General features: G+C 42.5%; 1 protein-coding gene across 2 annotated transcripts in view; it reads right to left on the bottom strand.

Annotated features, from left to right (window-relative positions):
• Positions 1–1,387: 1,387 nt before the first annotated feature.
• The window catches only part of PTPRO (protein tyrosine phosphatase receptor type O), a 139,398-nt gene continuing 128,492 nt past the window's right edge, over positions 1,388–12,293 (bottom strand). For both annotated transcript variants that reach the window (XM_059472330.1, XM_059472331.1), the window contains 6 exons: positions 10,799–10,933; positions 9,272–9,394; positions 7,876–8,030; positions 5,875–6,010; positions 3,440–3,560; positions 1,388–1,872 (listed from right to left, as the gene is read on the bottom strand). In XM_059472330.1, coding sequence (XP_059328313.1) covers positions 3,456–3,560; positions 5,875–6,010; positions 7,876–8,030; positions 9,272–9,394; positions 10,799–10,933 — 654 coding nt within the window. In that variant the 3' untranslated portion in view covers positions 1,388–1,872; positions 3,440–3,455. The remainder of the gene's footprint in view (positions 1,873–3,439; positions 3,561–5,874; positions 6,011–7,875; positions 8,031–9,271; positions 9,395–10,798; positions 10,934–12,293) is intronic.

Here is a 12,293-nt window from a genome sequence, read left to right as displayed (position 1 = left end):
TTTCTTGTTACCAGCTGGCTCCCTGAAACAAGGGGCCCTTCCCTTCTGCATCCACCTTGTGATTGGAGAAACAGCATCCCTGCTCCAGGACTGGGAGCAGTGGAAAGTGCCTGGAAACAGAAGAGAAGGGAAATGCATATCACACCCATTTAGTAATCAGCTGTTATTCCCTGTTTGTTTAGTACCCCTCACAAGGACCTGTTTTATCTGGGAATTATGTTAAGTCTATGCAGTTTTGCATAATATGCAGTTTTAAGGAAATTTTCTGCTGTAACCTATGCTATGAATAAGTAATTATCAAGTAAGAATGCACCTATTCACCTGCCAGAAGAAAGGAAGGAAAAAGAAAATCAGCTGAAGGAGATTATCAGGCTCCTGAGGGCAGCAGAGCTACTGCCCTACACCCTGGTGCCTGCCAGGTGATAGCAGAGCCAGAGTAAATGAAATATAAAGCATGTGCAGGTGTATTTTGCTGTTTTGCTGACAGTGACTTCTCCACAGGTAAGCAATCCAGTGTGTTTACTTCCAGTTCAAGTCTGCTTTGTTTACATTGAGTACCATTGCTGCTAACTTCCAATGAGGTGACACAAAGCAACAGGTTACAAAAAATGCCATCAAACATCCATTCTGACAGCATCCATGTTACAATACACAATGATGTACTGGCATTATACAAAGACCAGAAAAAAAATAATATATATAAGCTAATTATTTTGACTAGAACTGAAATGGACAGCGAAAAAGAAAAGAGCCCCCCACCCTACCCCAAAGGCCCTGCAGGAATCCATACTGACACTTTGGCAGCCTTGTAGCAACAAATTGAAAACCAGCCCTTCACATGCCAAAACCTTGTATTTGTAACATTGGAAATTCCTGGTTCAGGAAAAATAGTTATGTCCATTAAAGCACTTTTTGTGTTGGTTTTTGTTTTTTCTTTCCACCCCTCCAACCTGAACCAGCTTCACGTTTTTACAGAGGGTTAATAATTACTAAAAATAATGCATGAGTGAGGGGTATAGGCACCATAGACTGCTCAGACAGTTAAATGCTATATATGCTAAGATATCCCAGCTGGAAACTCAGCTGCCCTGTGATTAGATCCATCTAAAAAAGAAGCCTGATCAGTGGCATTACTGCAAAAAGGTTGGCAAAAAGAGCAATCCCTCTGCTTAATGAATGGCAGCCCAGTCAAGAACCGACCCCACCCTTCTCTCTGCTGCCCCTTTCAGCTTCACAGCTCGGATTTCTGCTGTCAGTGTGTTCCTTGTGCTCCCCATGGCCCCACATCCATCAGTGCTGTAAGGGAACAGTCAAATCCATCAAATCCATGGACCCAGCAACCCCCCCGCCCTCCCAGCCCCCTTCCACAATCTCCAGGTTTCTTCATGTATGTTCATGCCTCGCTATTCACTAATGAGGTATTATTAGATACTAACAATGCCTGCTCTCCTAGGGACAGACCAGTGACACATGAAGAAAGCTCTCCAGTCAACCATTAAAAAAATATTGCACTTACTTTAACCTTAAGCCCAACCTGCACAGGAAAAACAAAATTATGAAAGAAATTAACCAAAACCCCAACACTCTGGAGCAATCTGTCTTATGCACGTATAGTGTCTTTTCCTTCATGTTGTTTTAGCTGAATTTGGTCCAGTATTTAAAAAAAATGTCCAGAAATTAAACAGTTCAAAAGACACCGCAGGCTCGTTAAGGCTTTGTCTCCCCAGTGCTTCAGAAAGGTAAAAGTTTCTTTCCCTCATTGTCCATGCACTGCAGAGCAGTGGTCTCTCGTGGCACAGCACCTGCCCCTTCAAACCATCAACAGAAAATAAATCAGAAGCAAGGGAAGATGGGTGTGCTTCATGGTCTCACCTGCAACCAAACAAACAGAATGCTTTAGAGAGAAGAAAAGGAGATAAATGCAGTTTTTAGCATTTGTTTTACTGACCCTTCACTCAGTCTGGGACTGCAGGTCACCAGTACAGGGTAATGGGACTCAGATTAGACAGCAATCCTTAAACCAGGGGACAGTGAGGAAAACTGGGGCTCCTTTTGGCAGGGGGTGATGCACACAGGGATGAATAAATGCACATGACACACAGGAGACATGGCTGGGGTGCTGCCCTCAGCACAGCTCTCCACCAGCTGCTAGAAAAGCAGTTTGTGTCAGTCTGCAGCTTCCTTGTGGGAACCCAGGAAATTCCTCTGGCTGCCCTGGATGGCTCAAGCCCCTGCCCAGGGGGCTCAGAGACCTTGGCACACAGCCCAAGACCCCTGTGCCTTTGATTCAGTCCTTGGCAAAAACAATTACCAACCTCATATGAAGAATTACAAGCCACAAAAGTATAAGTAGAATGATAGTGAATCTATCACAGGGTGAAAAATAGATTTTTTGGGGGGTTTTAAAATAGGGGTTCAGGGGACAAGATGGAGGAATCTGGGTGTGTTCAGCATTTCTCCTTCTTGACCTCCATCTTCTGCTGTGATGGTGGCACTTTTGGGTTGGTTTAGAGTAGAAACTCACTGTCTAACATAGGTGATAGGTATTGGAAAGTAATTGTAAATACTGTACACAGAGTTTTTAGTATAAAAAGATAACACTGCCCCGGGGGCAGGCACAGTGCCTCTGTCTGACCTGCTGGATGGACCTCGGCAGGCCAGGAGAAAGAATTTCATAGATAAGACACAATAAAAAACCTTGAGACAGAGAAATGAAGAGCTCTGATTCCTTCTTCAATTACTGGGCTGGGAAAAGAGACTTTGTGACACATCTCAGAGTCACCCTGAGCAGCAGAGATCCCGAGACATCCTGCTCCACCCAAAAAAGGAGTGTTAAGGTTATGGCTGGGTTATTGCTGCCACCTAATGAACCAAAGCTTGGTAGCTTAAAGAGCAGTGACACATGCCCCCACAGCTTGTCCCCAGCAGCAAATATCATGGTCACAGCCTTTTGTTCTGCTTAGGCATGGGATCACTGGGAAAGTGACACCAACCCTTCACTAAAGCTGCTGGTGGTACCACTTGGAGAGCCTGCTGCTTCTGCGGTTTTAGATTTAGGAAAACATTTCCCACTGTTTCATGCCAGAGCTTTCTGGGTACCAACTCACCCTCCAGCAGAGCATCCCCAAGCCCCTGCTGGCCTTGGTAACCAGGCAAAATCCTTGTTTGAAAACAACTGGAGATATTCAGTTCTCCCTGCCTTTAATCCTTGCATGTCAGGACAAGTGGCACAGAATGCTGAGATGGCTCATCAGGAGTTTGGATTCTCTTTTTCTTTACACATGAGTGCGCCCATATATTCTTACAGTGCCATGGGAAGGTTATTTACTGTGACAGGCTGGATTATTTACTGGTTATTTACTGCGAGAGATGGATTTTCCCCTCACTCTCCATGTGAACAGGGAAGAGGAATAAGAAAGGCCAGGCTTGCCTGACTTACCACCTGTGACTCTGAACTAGGACTTGCTGACGTTCTCATATATGACATCACTGATGCAGAACTGCTGCTTCTTCTTTTGCCACATCAGCTGCACACACTGGTGGATAAAAATGTACTGCTCCTAGAAGAAAAGATCAAATAAAAGGGCATTTTTTGTACCCCAGAAGCATGACACAACCAGTTTGATGGGTCACAGTAGCAGCCTGCACAGCTCCATGTCTCCCAGCTCAGGCCTTCACAATGCGCAATCAGCTCTCAAAATAATAGTCCAAAATTGCTACAGATAGAAGAAAAATCCATGAAATACACTTGACACCATAATCACTTATTAATAACCTGAATGATGACAGAAGAGTTGAATCTGAGTTAAAGTCGGTCTATTTTACATTGCCTGAAAATAAATCAATTCCAAGAAAGGTACCTGGATACTTTATATGCAACAAATTGCACCCATGCCACATATGCACCTGAAATATTTTAATGATGTTCAGGTTTCTCAGTGTTTGACTTCTTTATCAATTAGAAGAAAAGCCCCATTTTGTTCACAGAGCAGTTAATTTGGAGAGCCTGGTTTCAATTCAGGATATTCCCCATTCTAAACCCTTTTTTGGGCCCATGCCATTTGTTTTTTTAAGCTGCTCATTGAGACACTGCCAAGTTTCCAGCATAGCAGACAATGTGAACTCAGGTGAGCTGTCAGTGGTTTCATATTTTGTAAGGAAAAACTGTTTGGTGGCCTCTGTGGCTGAGTGTCAGTGTCACTTGGTGACCTGTGAGGCCAGGTTTGGGCACTGCCTGCAGCAGCAGGAGCTCAGTTACTGCCCCTAACATCAGCCCCAGGCATGCAATGAGGTCCTACATGAAAAAAACGAAATATTTAAAGGAAAAAAAAAACCCTACAAAAACCCACATCACCTCTGGAGTGCTAACCATGGCAGCTGAAATCAATCAACCATCAGGATTTTTTTCCTCTGGTGGAAAGGATCTGCTTTTGGATTAATACATTGATTTGTGATGAAAAGTGGCAGTTCGATAGGGATGATCCAGAATGCACTGAAAATTACTCTTTTTTTCATTCCCAGATCCTAGTTGTCACTGCAGGTTTTCTTCCTCCTATCCTCTCCCTGCCACAAGTTTTTTCTTTGCTCCCAATTCAACAAACTTTGACAATACACAATCTAGCCTGAAAACAGTGATGGTGGCACTTCCAGCTGCATGGAGCTTGCTCATTTATACTGTGTGTCTAACCAAGGAAGAGTACAACAGGCATGAAATATTAAATATTTCCCTCATTACCAGGGGAACTGGGAAGGTTTAGATGCATAAAATCTTCTGCTTTGAAGAATGAGTTTGTGATTTTTTTTTTCCCAGTAAATATTGTCTATATATTTTTGTCTTAGAAAAAGAACTACCCAGTAGATATTTGGGTAGGGAGAGGGGCAAGGAGGGTGTCTGGCAGACTCACAATCCTTTTGTCTGTTTTGCTTGTTTGAAATTCCATTGTGTGATGAGCTGGATGATATCAACATGATACTTGAACAAGGCTGCCTGATACTGATATCATTTCATGAGCCATTAATCCCCTCAGCAAGCCCAGCTCTTTACAGTGTGGCTTGAAAGTTTCATATGCTAATCTCTTCTAATGCCTTGTTTGCATATTCATTTCACAGAAGGTGAGAATAACTCATTTCCTCTGGCAGACAGTGAGTGCAGATAAATCACCAAACCCACCTATGCAGCAGATTAATAATGTGACAACACCACAATGGAGATGAAAACTTGATAATATTGATTGATAGTGATTTTATCAAATGTTCAAGGTGTTGAATTTGCTGGCAACGTTGATGAGGGGAGAGAATGAGTGAATCTGACTGCATGCTCTTAGAAGGCTAATTTAGTATATATAATAATAGATAATAAATAAGAAATTAATATAAATAAATTAATAGCTATAATAAGAAATTATTAATAATTATTAATATATTATTATATTAATAATTATAATAACTTAATGTTAATTATATACAATTATTATATATGATCAATATTGAACTATACTAAAGAATAGAGAAAGGATACTTATAGAAGGCTTAACAAGCATGATAATGAAAACTCATGACTCCTTCCAGAGTCTGACACAGCCTGTGATTGGTCATTAAGTTAAAACAATTCACATGAAACCAATGAAACAATGACCAGTTGGTAAACAATGTCCAAACCACATTCCAAAGCAGCAAAACACAGGAGAAGCAAATTATTGTTTTCATTTTTCTCTGAGGCTTCTCAGCTTCCCAGGAGAAGAATCCTGGGCAAAGAGGATTTTTCAGAAAATATGATGGTGACATTCAGGATGAACAACAGTCATGAACATGCTGCGGAGGGGTATGAAATGGGCACAACAATACTGTCACAGTGCTGAAGCGAACAGCCCTTACCTCTGTCTGCACCATGGACATTCTGTAGGACCTCATGTCCGACACCAGCCCCAAAATATCCACGAACTCGTGGTCACGGATGTGCTGCAGGAGCCGGTCCAGGGCGATGAATGTTCCAGTCCGCCCCACGCCAGCGCTGCAACACACAGACATGCAGCTCATTCACACTGCAAAACTGCAAAACCAGGGGCACTGCAAAGGGCAGGAGTGCTGCAGCTGGAGCTATCAGATATGACTGATCTGAGGCCAGGCAGGCTGGTTGAGCTGATTTAGTGGCACACACCCCTTTGGTTGGGCAGAGTGGAGGCACTCACACACAGAATGTGCACACACAGCCTCACCCACCCTTAGCTCCCTGCTCTTCCTGCTGTCACTGCTCCCCTCACAGGCCTCATGAGACCCCTGCCACTCCAGGGGCTGGAGCCAGAGCTACAGAGACCTGCTCAGGAGCAATGGATGCCCAGAGAAAGTGGGGGTCACCCTGCAGGACTCAGCTCCACAGCTCTCCACACTGCAAAGCTCTTGGCTTGCAAAGACGCTGAACTACTGCAGTTCATCCTCAAAGGACAGCCCCCCAGTGATGCCTTGAGAAGGCTGACCTAGAACAGAGGCTGGATGGAGTTAAAGAATAAAGCAGGGATTTATTTAAAGGATGTCCTCCATGGATGCACCTTGGGCAGCACAAGAGCCCAGCCAGGGCTGCACCCAAGATGAACCAAAATGGTCCCACTCATGAGGTCTCTCCCTGGGATCAGTTCTGCTCCATTTGCCCCTTGCAGTTCATTGTCCCATTCCAGCTTCAGCCCAGGCAGTCCCACCCTGCTTGTTTTTCTCTCTCCAGCCCACGGGGTTTGTGCTCTGGGGCTGAGATTTGGGTCATTTGTCCTTAGTGCCCAGCTGGAGCGGGAATTATTTTGTCTCCCTGCTCTGTGCACAGAGCTCACCATCCCCTAACACGAAGCTCAGACTCACATGCTAAAGCAGCACAGAATGTGAAAAATAGAAAAGCTAAAACCTGAGGCATCACCAGAAAAGTCTGCACTCCAGGACTTCTGCCTTAGGAGCATGAGACAGAAATAGCTACCACTCAGCTGAAAATCTGCATTTTCCCCAAAGGAAAGCTTAGCAACTAGAAAAAACACACACTGCCTTCATTTAGGGATTCTTATGTGTGTACAATTCTTAGCACTGTAATTTCGCATGTGGTGTTTAAGTCAGATTTCACAGAAGTTTTACAGAGTTTCACACAGCAACCCAACACCTCACCTACTACTAAGGGTGTGTATCTTGGCAAAAGCTCTTTCTTCTGTTTTGTCATTCTTTTCTGAAAAGTCTTGAAAGTGTTTGCAATAATGTTTAACAGCTCATCTCAACACAGTTCAACATAACTGTCACAAAACAGGTCTCTAGCTGGGCTTTTGTTAATTTCTCAAATAAGATGAATACAACGGAATTTCTGACATGTTAATTGGACAGATCAACTGATAAATTCATTCTGTGCCGTCTTGAAAGTCTGAGAACAATTGCTGCAGGAGTTGATCGATACACTAATTCTCTGCCCTTCCAACAAATTTTGTAGCATTTTTATTTTTAATTTATGTGGTCTAAGATGCACAGTATAGTCTAAAAGTACTACCTGAAAATATCCTTCTTTGCTGCTAGAAGAACCCTCACTGAAAGAAAGAAATACTACAGCAGTTGCCCAGCTCTCTGATACTTGCTTCTGTTCCTCCCCGGAACAATTAAGCAGTAAATACAGGGTCTGATTTCATAATATGATATATAAAATCTCTCCCCTGGTTTATTGAGCACTTCTTTTGGCACTAAGACTCACAGAACAATATCCTCTATGAATTTCTCCACGAGGTCACAGGACAGAGCTGCATAACAGCAGAGAGAGCCACCCTCAGCCAACAGGTGAGCAGAACCCCAAACCCTCTATTTCTCATGGTTTCATTTAATGTCACACCTTGTTCTTGTGCTATTCCTTGAAGCATTTACCTGCAGTGTATGACCACGGGGCCTTTAGTCTTGGCTGATTTCTGCCTGACCATCTGCACAAACTGCAGGATGCTCTCGGCAGCGTTGGTGGTGGGCACGCCGTGGTCTGGCCAGGCCGTGAAGTTAAAATGCATCACGTCCTGCACCTCATCAGCCTGGTGGGACAAGCACAACAGCAGCACATCATCACACTCAGTCACACTGAGGGGCTTTCTTGACATTTTTTGGTTTTCTTTTTTTGCCTACATACAGCCTGAAAGACTGAAGCCAGCCAAAAAATTGGCAAAGAACAAACTAGTTAATTACAAAGTGCGGGGGGATACCAAGCCATCATTACCAAAACAACTTCCTGCTTCTGGGTTTGGGATTTGCTTTTTGCTTTGGTCCCTGTGGTAGTTCCATCTTTTTCTGCTTTTAAACCAAGAACTGTTGCATTTTTCAACTCTGAGCTTTTTTTCCCCGCTTTTTATTCCATTCCCTCTCCTTTTCTCATTTTGCCACAGGTAAAGAACAACACTGTTGGCAAGCAGTCAAACCTGGACTCTCAAGAGATTTTCAAGTTTAAAGAAAAAAAAACAAAAACAAAAAAATTCCAAAAAACAAAAACCCAACCCCCTTCCCCAAGTAAATCCCAAACCCCCCCAAAAAACAACAACAAAAAAACAACCAACCAAAAAAAAAACCAAACAACAAAACAAAGGGAAGAAGAAAAGATTACCAGAGGAAACATTTAGGAAAAAAGCTCATTATCAAAAACCCCACATTTACAATGCTAAAAATTCTAGTGGCTTTAGATGAAGTAATCCTCAACACAACACATAAGGTCCTGGGTCAGTGGTGAGCTGCCAGTGCACAGCTTTTTCCACATCCCCTCCCTATCCCTAAACTTTCCTTCATGAGATGGTGCTGGCAATGAGCTGATGCAGGAAACAAAGGTGGAAGGAAAGTCTAAGGAGCTTTAATCTGGACACCACATACTCTCACTTTTGTTTAAATATTTTATAGGTAGGCATGATTATTGCAGAATTGCCCTTTTGAGAATTATTTTTAATTCTTCCATTGGTATTTTCAAGTTTTGAATAATTTATAGCAAGAAGGTGTGCTTGAGTTATAGAAAAGAAGGAATTCACACATTTGTTGTCAGTAATTGTTGGTACCACAGAATTGTCCAGAGCTCTGGCGCTACTTTTGTTCCAGCTTTGCGTTTTGCTGAGAAATTCAGAGACAACGATTTTAGGGGAAAGTTTTGTGATTTCATCATTTGCCTGTGTGAAGTGAGGGTAAGGACATTGATCTCTCTTAGGTGTTTCCTGCTGAATGCCAGAAATAGACAAGAGTTAAAGGAAAGGATAAAGGCTGGACTGCAATCACTCCTTTGGCAGAGGGTTTCACTCACGTAGCTGATTCGGAAGCTGCGGTACACCCAGTCCGTGTGCTCCTCCTCGCTCAGCATCTCCACTGTGATATCCCCATAAGCAACAGGATCTTCTGTGAAAGGCCAGTAGTGGTCACATTTCACCTGAAATGTGGGGAAATCCAGGCATTTTTGTATTTATATAAAGATACACATATGGAAAGAAGCACATGCAAAAGAAGGCAGAACCTCGGGTTTAGCAATGCCTACAGCACTGCTCACTTGCTGCTGCAATAAGAGGAAATTCATCCTGCAAGAACTTCCAGTCTGACCATTCCCATTTAATTGTGGCCAACAGCTATTTATCAGTTTTCAGAAGGGCAGCTTCAGTGCAGTGAAGAATAGACAAAGAGTGCCTTTTATTATTCTTCCTGATAAAAAGGTCTAAACGGAGCAAAATGCTGGGAAAGAGAATGTGCATATAAACCCCCCCAAATTATATTCCAAATATTTCTATTACAGTATCAAGGGAAAATGTAAAGCTAGAACTTGTATTTTATAATTATTTAAACTTACGAGTGCAGAACCATAGAAGGTCTGAGGTTGGAAGGTTCCCCTGGAGGTCATCCTGTTCAAGCCTCTCCCCTCTCAAGCAGTGTTACCTAGAGCCAGCTTTAGACCATGTCCAGGTGACTTTGGAATATCTCCAAGGATGGAGACTCCACAAGCTCTGGGCAACCTATCTCAGACCTCAGTCCCCCTCACAGTAAATAAGTGTTTCCTTTCTTCAGAAGGAATTTACTGTGTTTTTTTAATTTGTGCACATCACCTCTTGACCTGTCACCGGGCAAGTCGCCACTAAAGGAGTCCCTCATTTCCTTTCCCTCCCATCAGGTATTTGTACACAGTGACAAGACCCCTGGAGCCTCCTCTTCTCCAGGATGAAGAGTCTCAGCTCTCTCAGTCTCTCCTCATGTAAGAGGAGAGGCTTCATAATAACATCAGGGGAGGTAAAAGGGCAGAAAAGGGTGAAGAAAGTCAACGACCTGAGGGGTCATCAAAGAAGTTCAAAGAGGGTGGAGGAAGGTTAAAGAAGGTCATGGAAAGTCAACAGCAGAGCAGGTCAGGGAAGGTCAAGGGAACGTCAAGGTTCAAGAGAAGGTCAAGGAAAACCAGGGAAGGTTGAAGAAGGTCAGGGAAAGTCAAAGAATGTTGAAGAACTTCAGGAAAAGTCAAAGGAGGTCAAAGAAAATCAAACAAGGTCAGAAAAGGTAAGAAGGGGACAAAGAAGGTCAGGGAAGGTCAGGAAAAGTCAATGAAGGTGCAGCAAGTCAGGGAAGGCCCAAGAAGGTCAATAAAGGACAAAGAAATTCAAGAAAGGTCAAAGGAGGTCAGGGAACATCAGGGAATGTCAAAGAAGGTCTTGAAGTGGGAAGGTAGATACCATTCCAGGGCTGGTTGTGATGCTGCCTTGTGATCAGAAATAATGCAAAGACATTGACTCAGCATAAAAAAAGCTCTTTTTCAGAGTGGTTTCATTTACACCACACACAAGATTGTGTTACATACCCGTCTTTTCTCATTGCACTGAGTGAGCATAACGATAATTTGTGATTTTTGCTGGAGAACCATCTTCCAAAAATCATTCCTAGTTTCTGGCAGTGGTCCTTGGGTTGCAATGTACTCCTGGGGTGAATTATAACCCTAAAATACAAAGAGATGGGTCCTGCTTACCAACATGGCTACTGCTTCAGAACATGTTTTTTTCACATTTTTTTTAGCTTGCCCAAGTCAAATTTGTACTTCTAAAAGTGATTTTTAATATAAAGAAATTATTTTTTTTTTGTATTTATTTTGTGATGCCAACTTTTGCTAGATTTTGATGTTCCCAAAGTATAAATAATATAAAATGCAGAAGTTAAGGCTGTTACCACATGAATCATTTGCCCAGAGAGAAAAACGCCACATTAAAAAAGCAAGTAATAAAAGCCCTAAGAGAAAGTTACAGCTCCTTCCAGATTATGTAATTTTAGGGTTTGTTTAGTTATAGGCACAAAACCAGTTACAGATGCCCAGTCTGCTCATCCCAAGCAGTGCCTGTGGTGATTTTCAGTCACTGGTGTCAATGGAACAGAATTATAGACATGTGTTTATGTCATGAGGTCTTAAATTAATAAAATATTAATTAGATTTCTGATTAAAATAATAGAGAAGATGATGAGTCAATGCCCTTAACAGATGCTAAAATGCTTCATTTGCATGTATTCCCTTTCCCATACCTATCAACATGATTTTAGTTGGAAAGATTCCTTTCTCCTCTCCAAAATCAAAAGACTGTTATTAGGACTATAATAAAAAACCACAGAATGACCCTTTTGGCATGTGCTATAACCATATTTGCTGAGATTGTATCATCAAAACTGCATTTGGAAAGTAATTTTATATTCCTAGCAAGAGCAAAAAATACATCCAACACACAGCATGATCCCATGCAAATTGGGCAATTTCTGTGGCACCACTGTATGTGGATCATAACATTATTTGTGATTTGGGAGCACTTTCATCAAATGGCTTCCTCCAGACATCTCTGCAAACGAGCTCAATCCCAGTTTTGTGCACTACACAGAATTTGCTGCCTGTTCTGTTCTTGTCTGACCCAAGTGACAAACCCCTGTTAGTACAGGGATAGATCACCCCTGGTTTCTGGGTTTGGAGGCAGTGGAGCACTGATTATCAGGAAAAGAACAGCATTACCATCACGTGTCTATCCCAGTTTCCATGGTCAGCACTGGACTAGAAGCAGAACTAAAGAGATGCAAAGCAGAACTGAACATCTGAGAGGGGCTGCTGCTTGAGATCCTGTTATCCCCAATCCCCTGTGACAGAAGTTTGTGACGGTGTTCTCAGGGGTTCTTGGATGAGGGAAGAGATGAGGATCTGACTCCATGTTTCAGAAAGCTTGATCTATTATTTTATGATATATATTACTTTAAAGCTATACTAAAAGAAGAAAAGGATTTCTTCAGAAGGCTGGCTAAGAATAGAATAGGAAAAAATGATAACA

The sequence above is a fragment of the Ammospiza nelsoni genome, chromosome 5 (assembly GCF_027579445.1).
Source record: "Ammospiza nelsoni isolate bAmmNel1 chromosome 5, bAmmNel1.pri, whole genome shotgun sequence".
Classification (NCBI taxonomy): domain Eukaryota; kingdom Metazoa; phylum Chordata; class Aves; order Passeriformes; family Passerellidae; genus Ammospiza; species Ammospiza nelsoni.
This window is presented reverse-complemented; position numbering and strand designations above follow the sequence as displayed.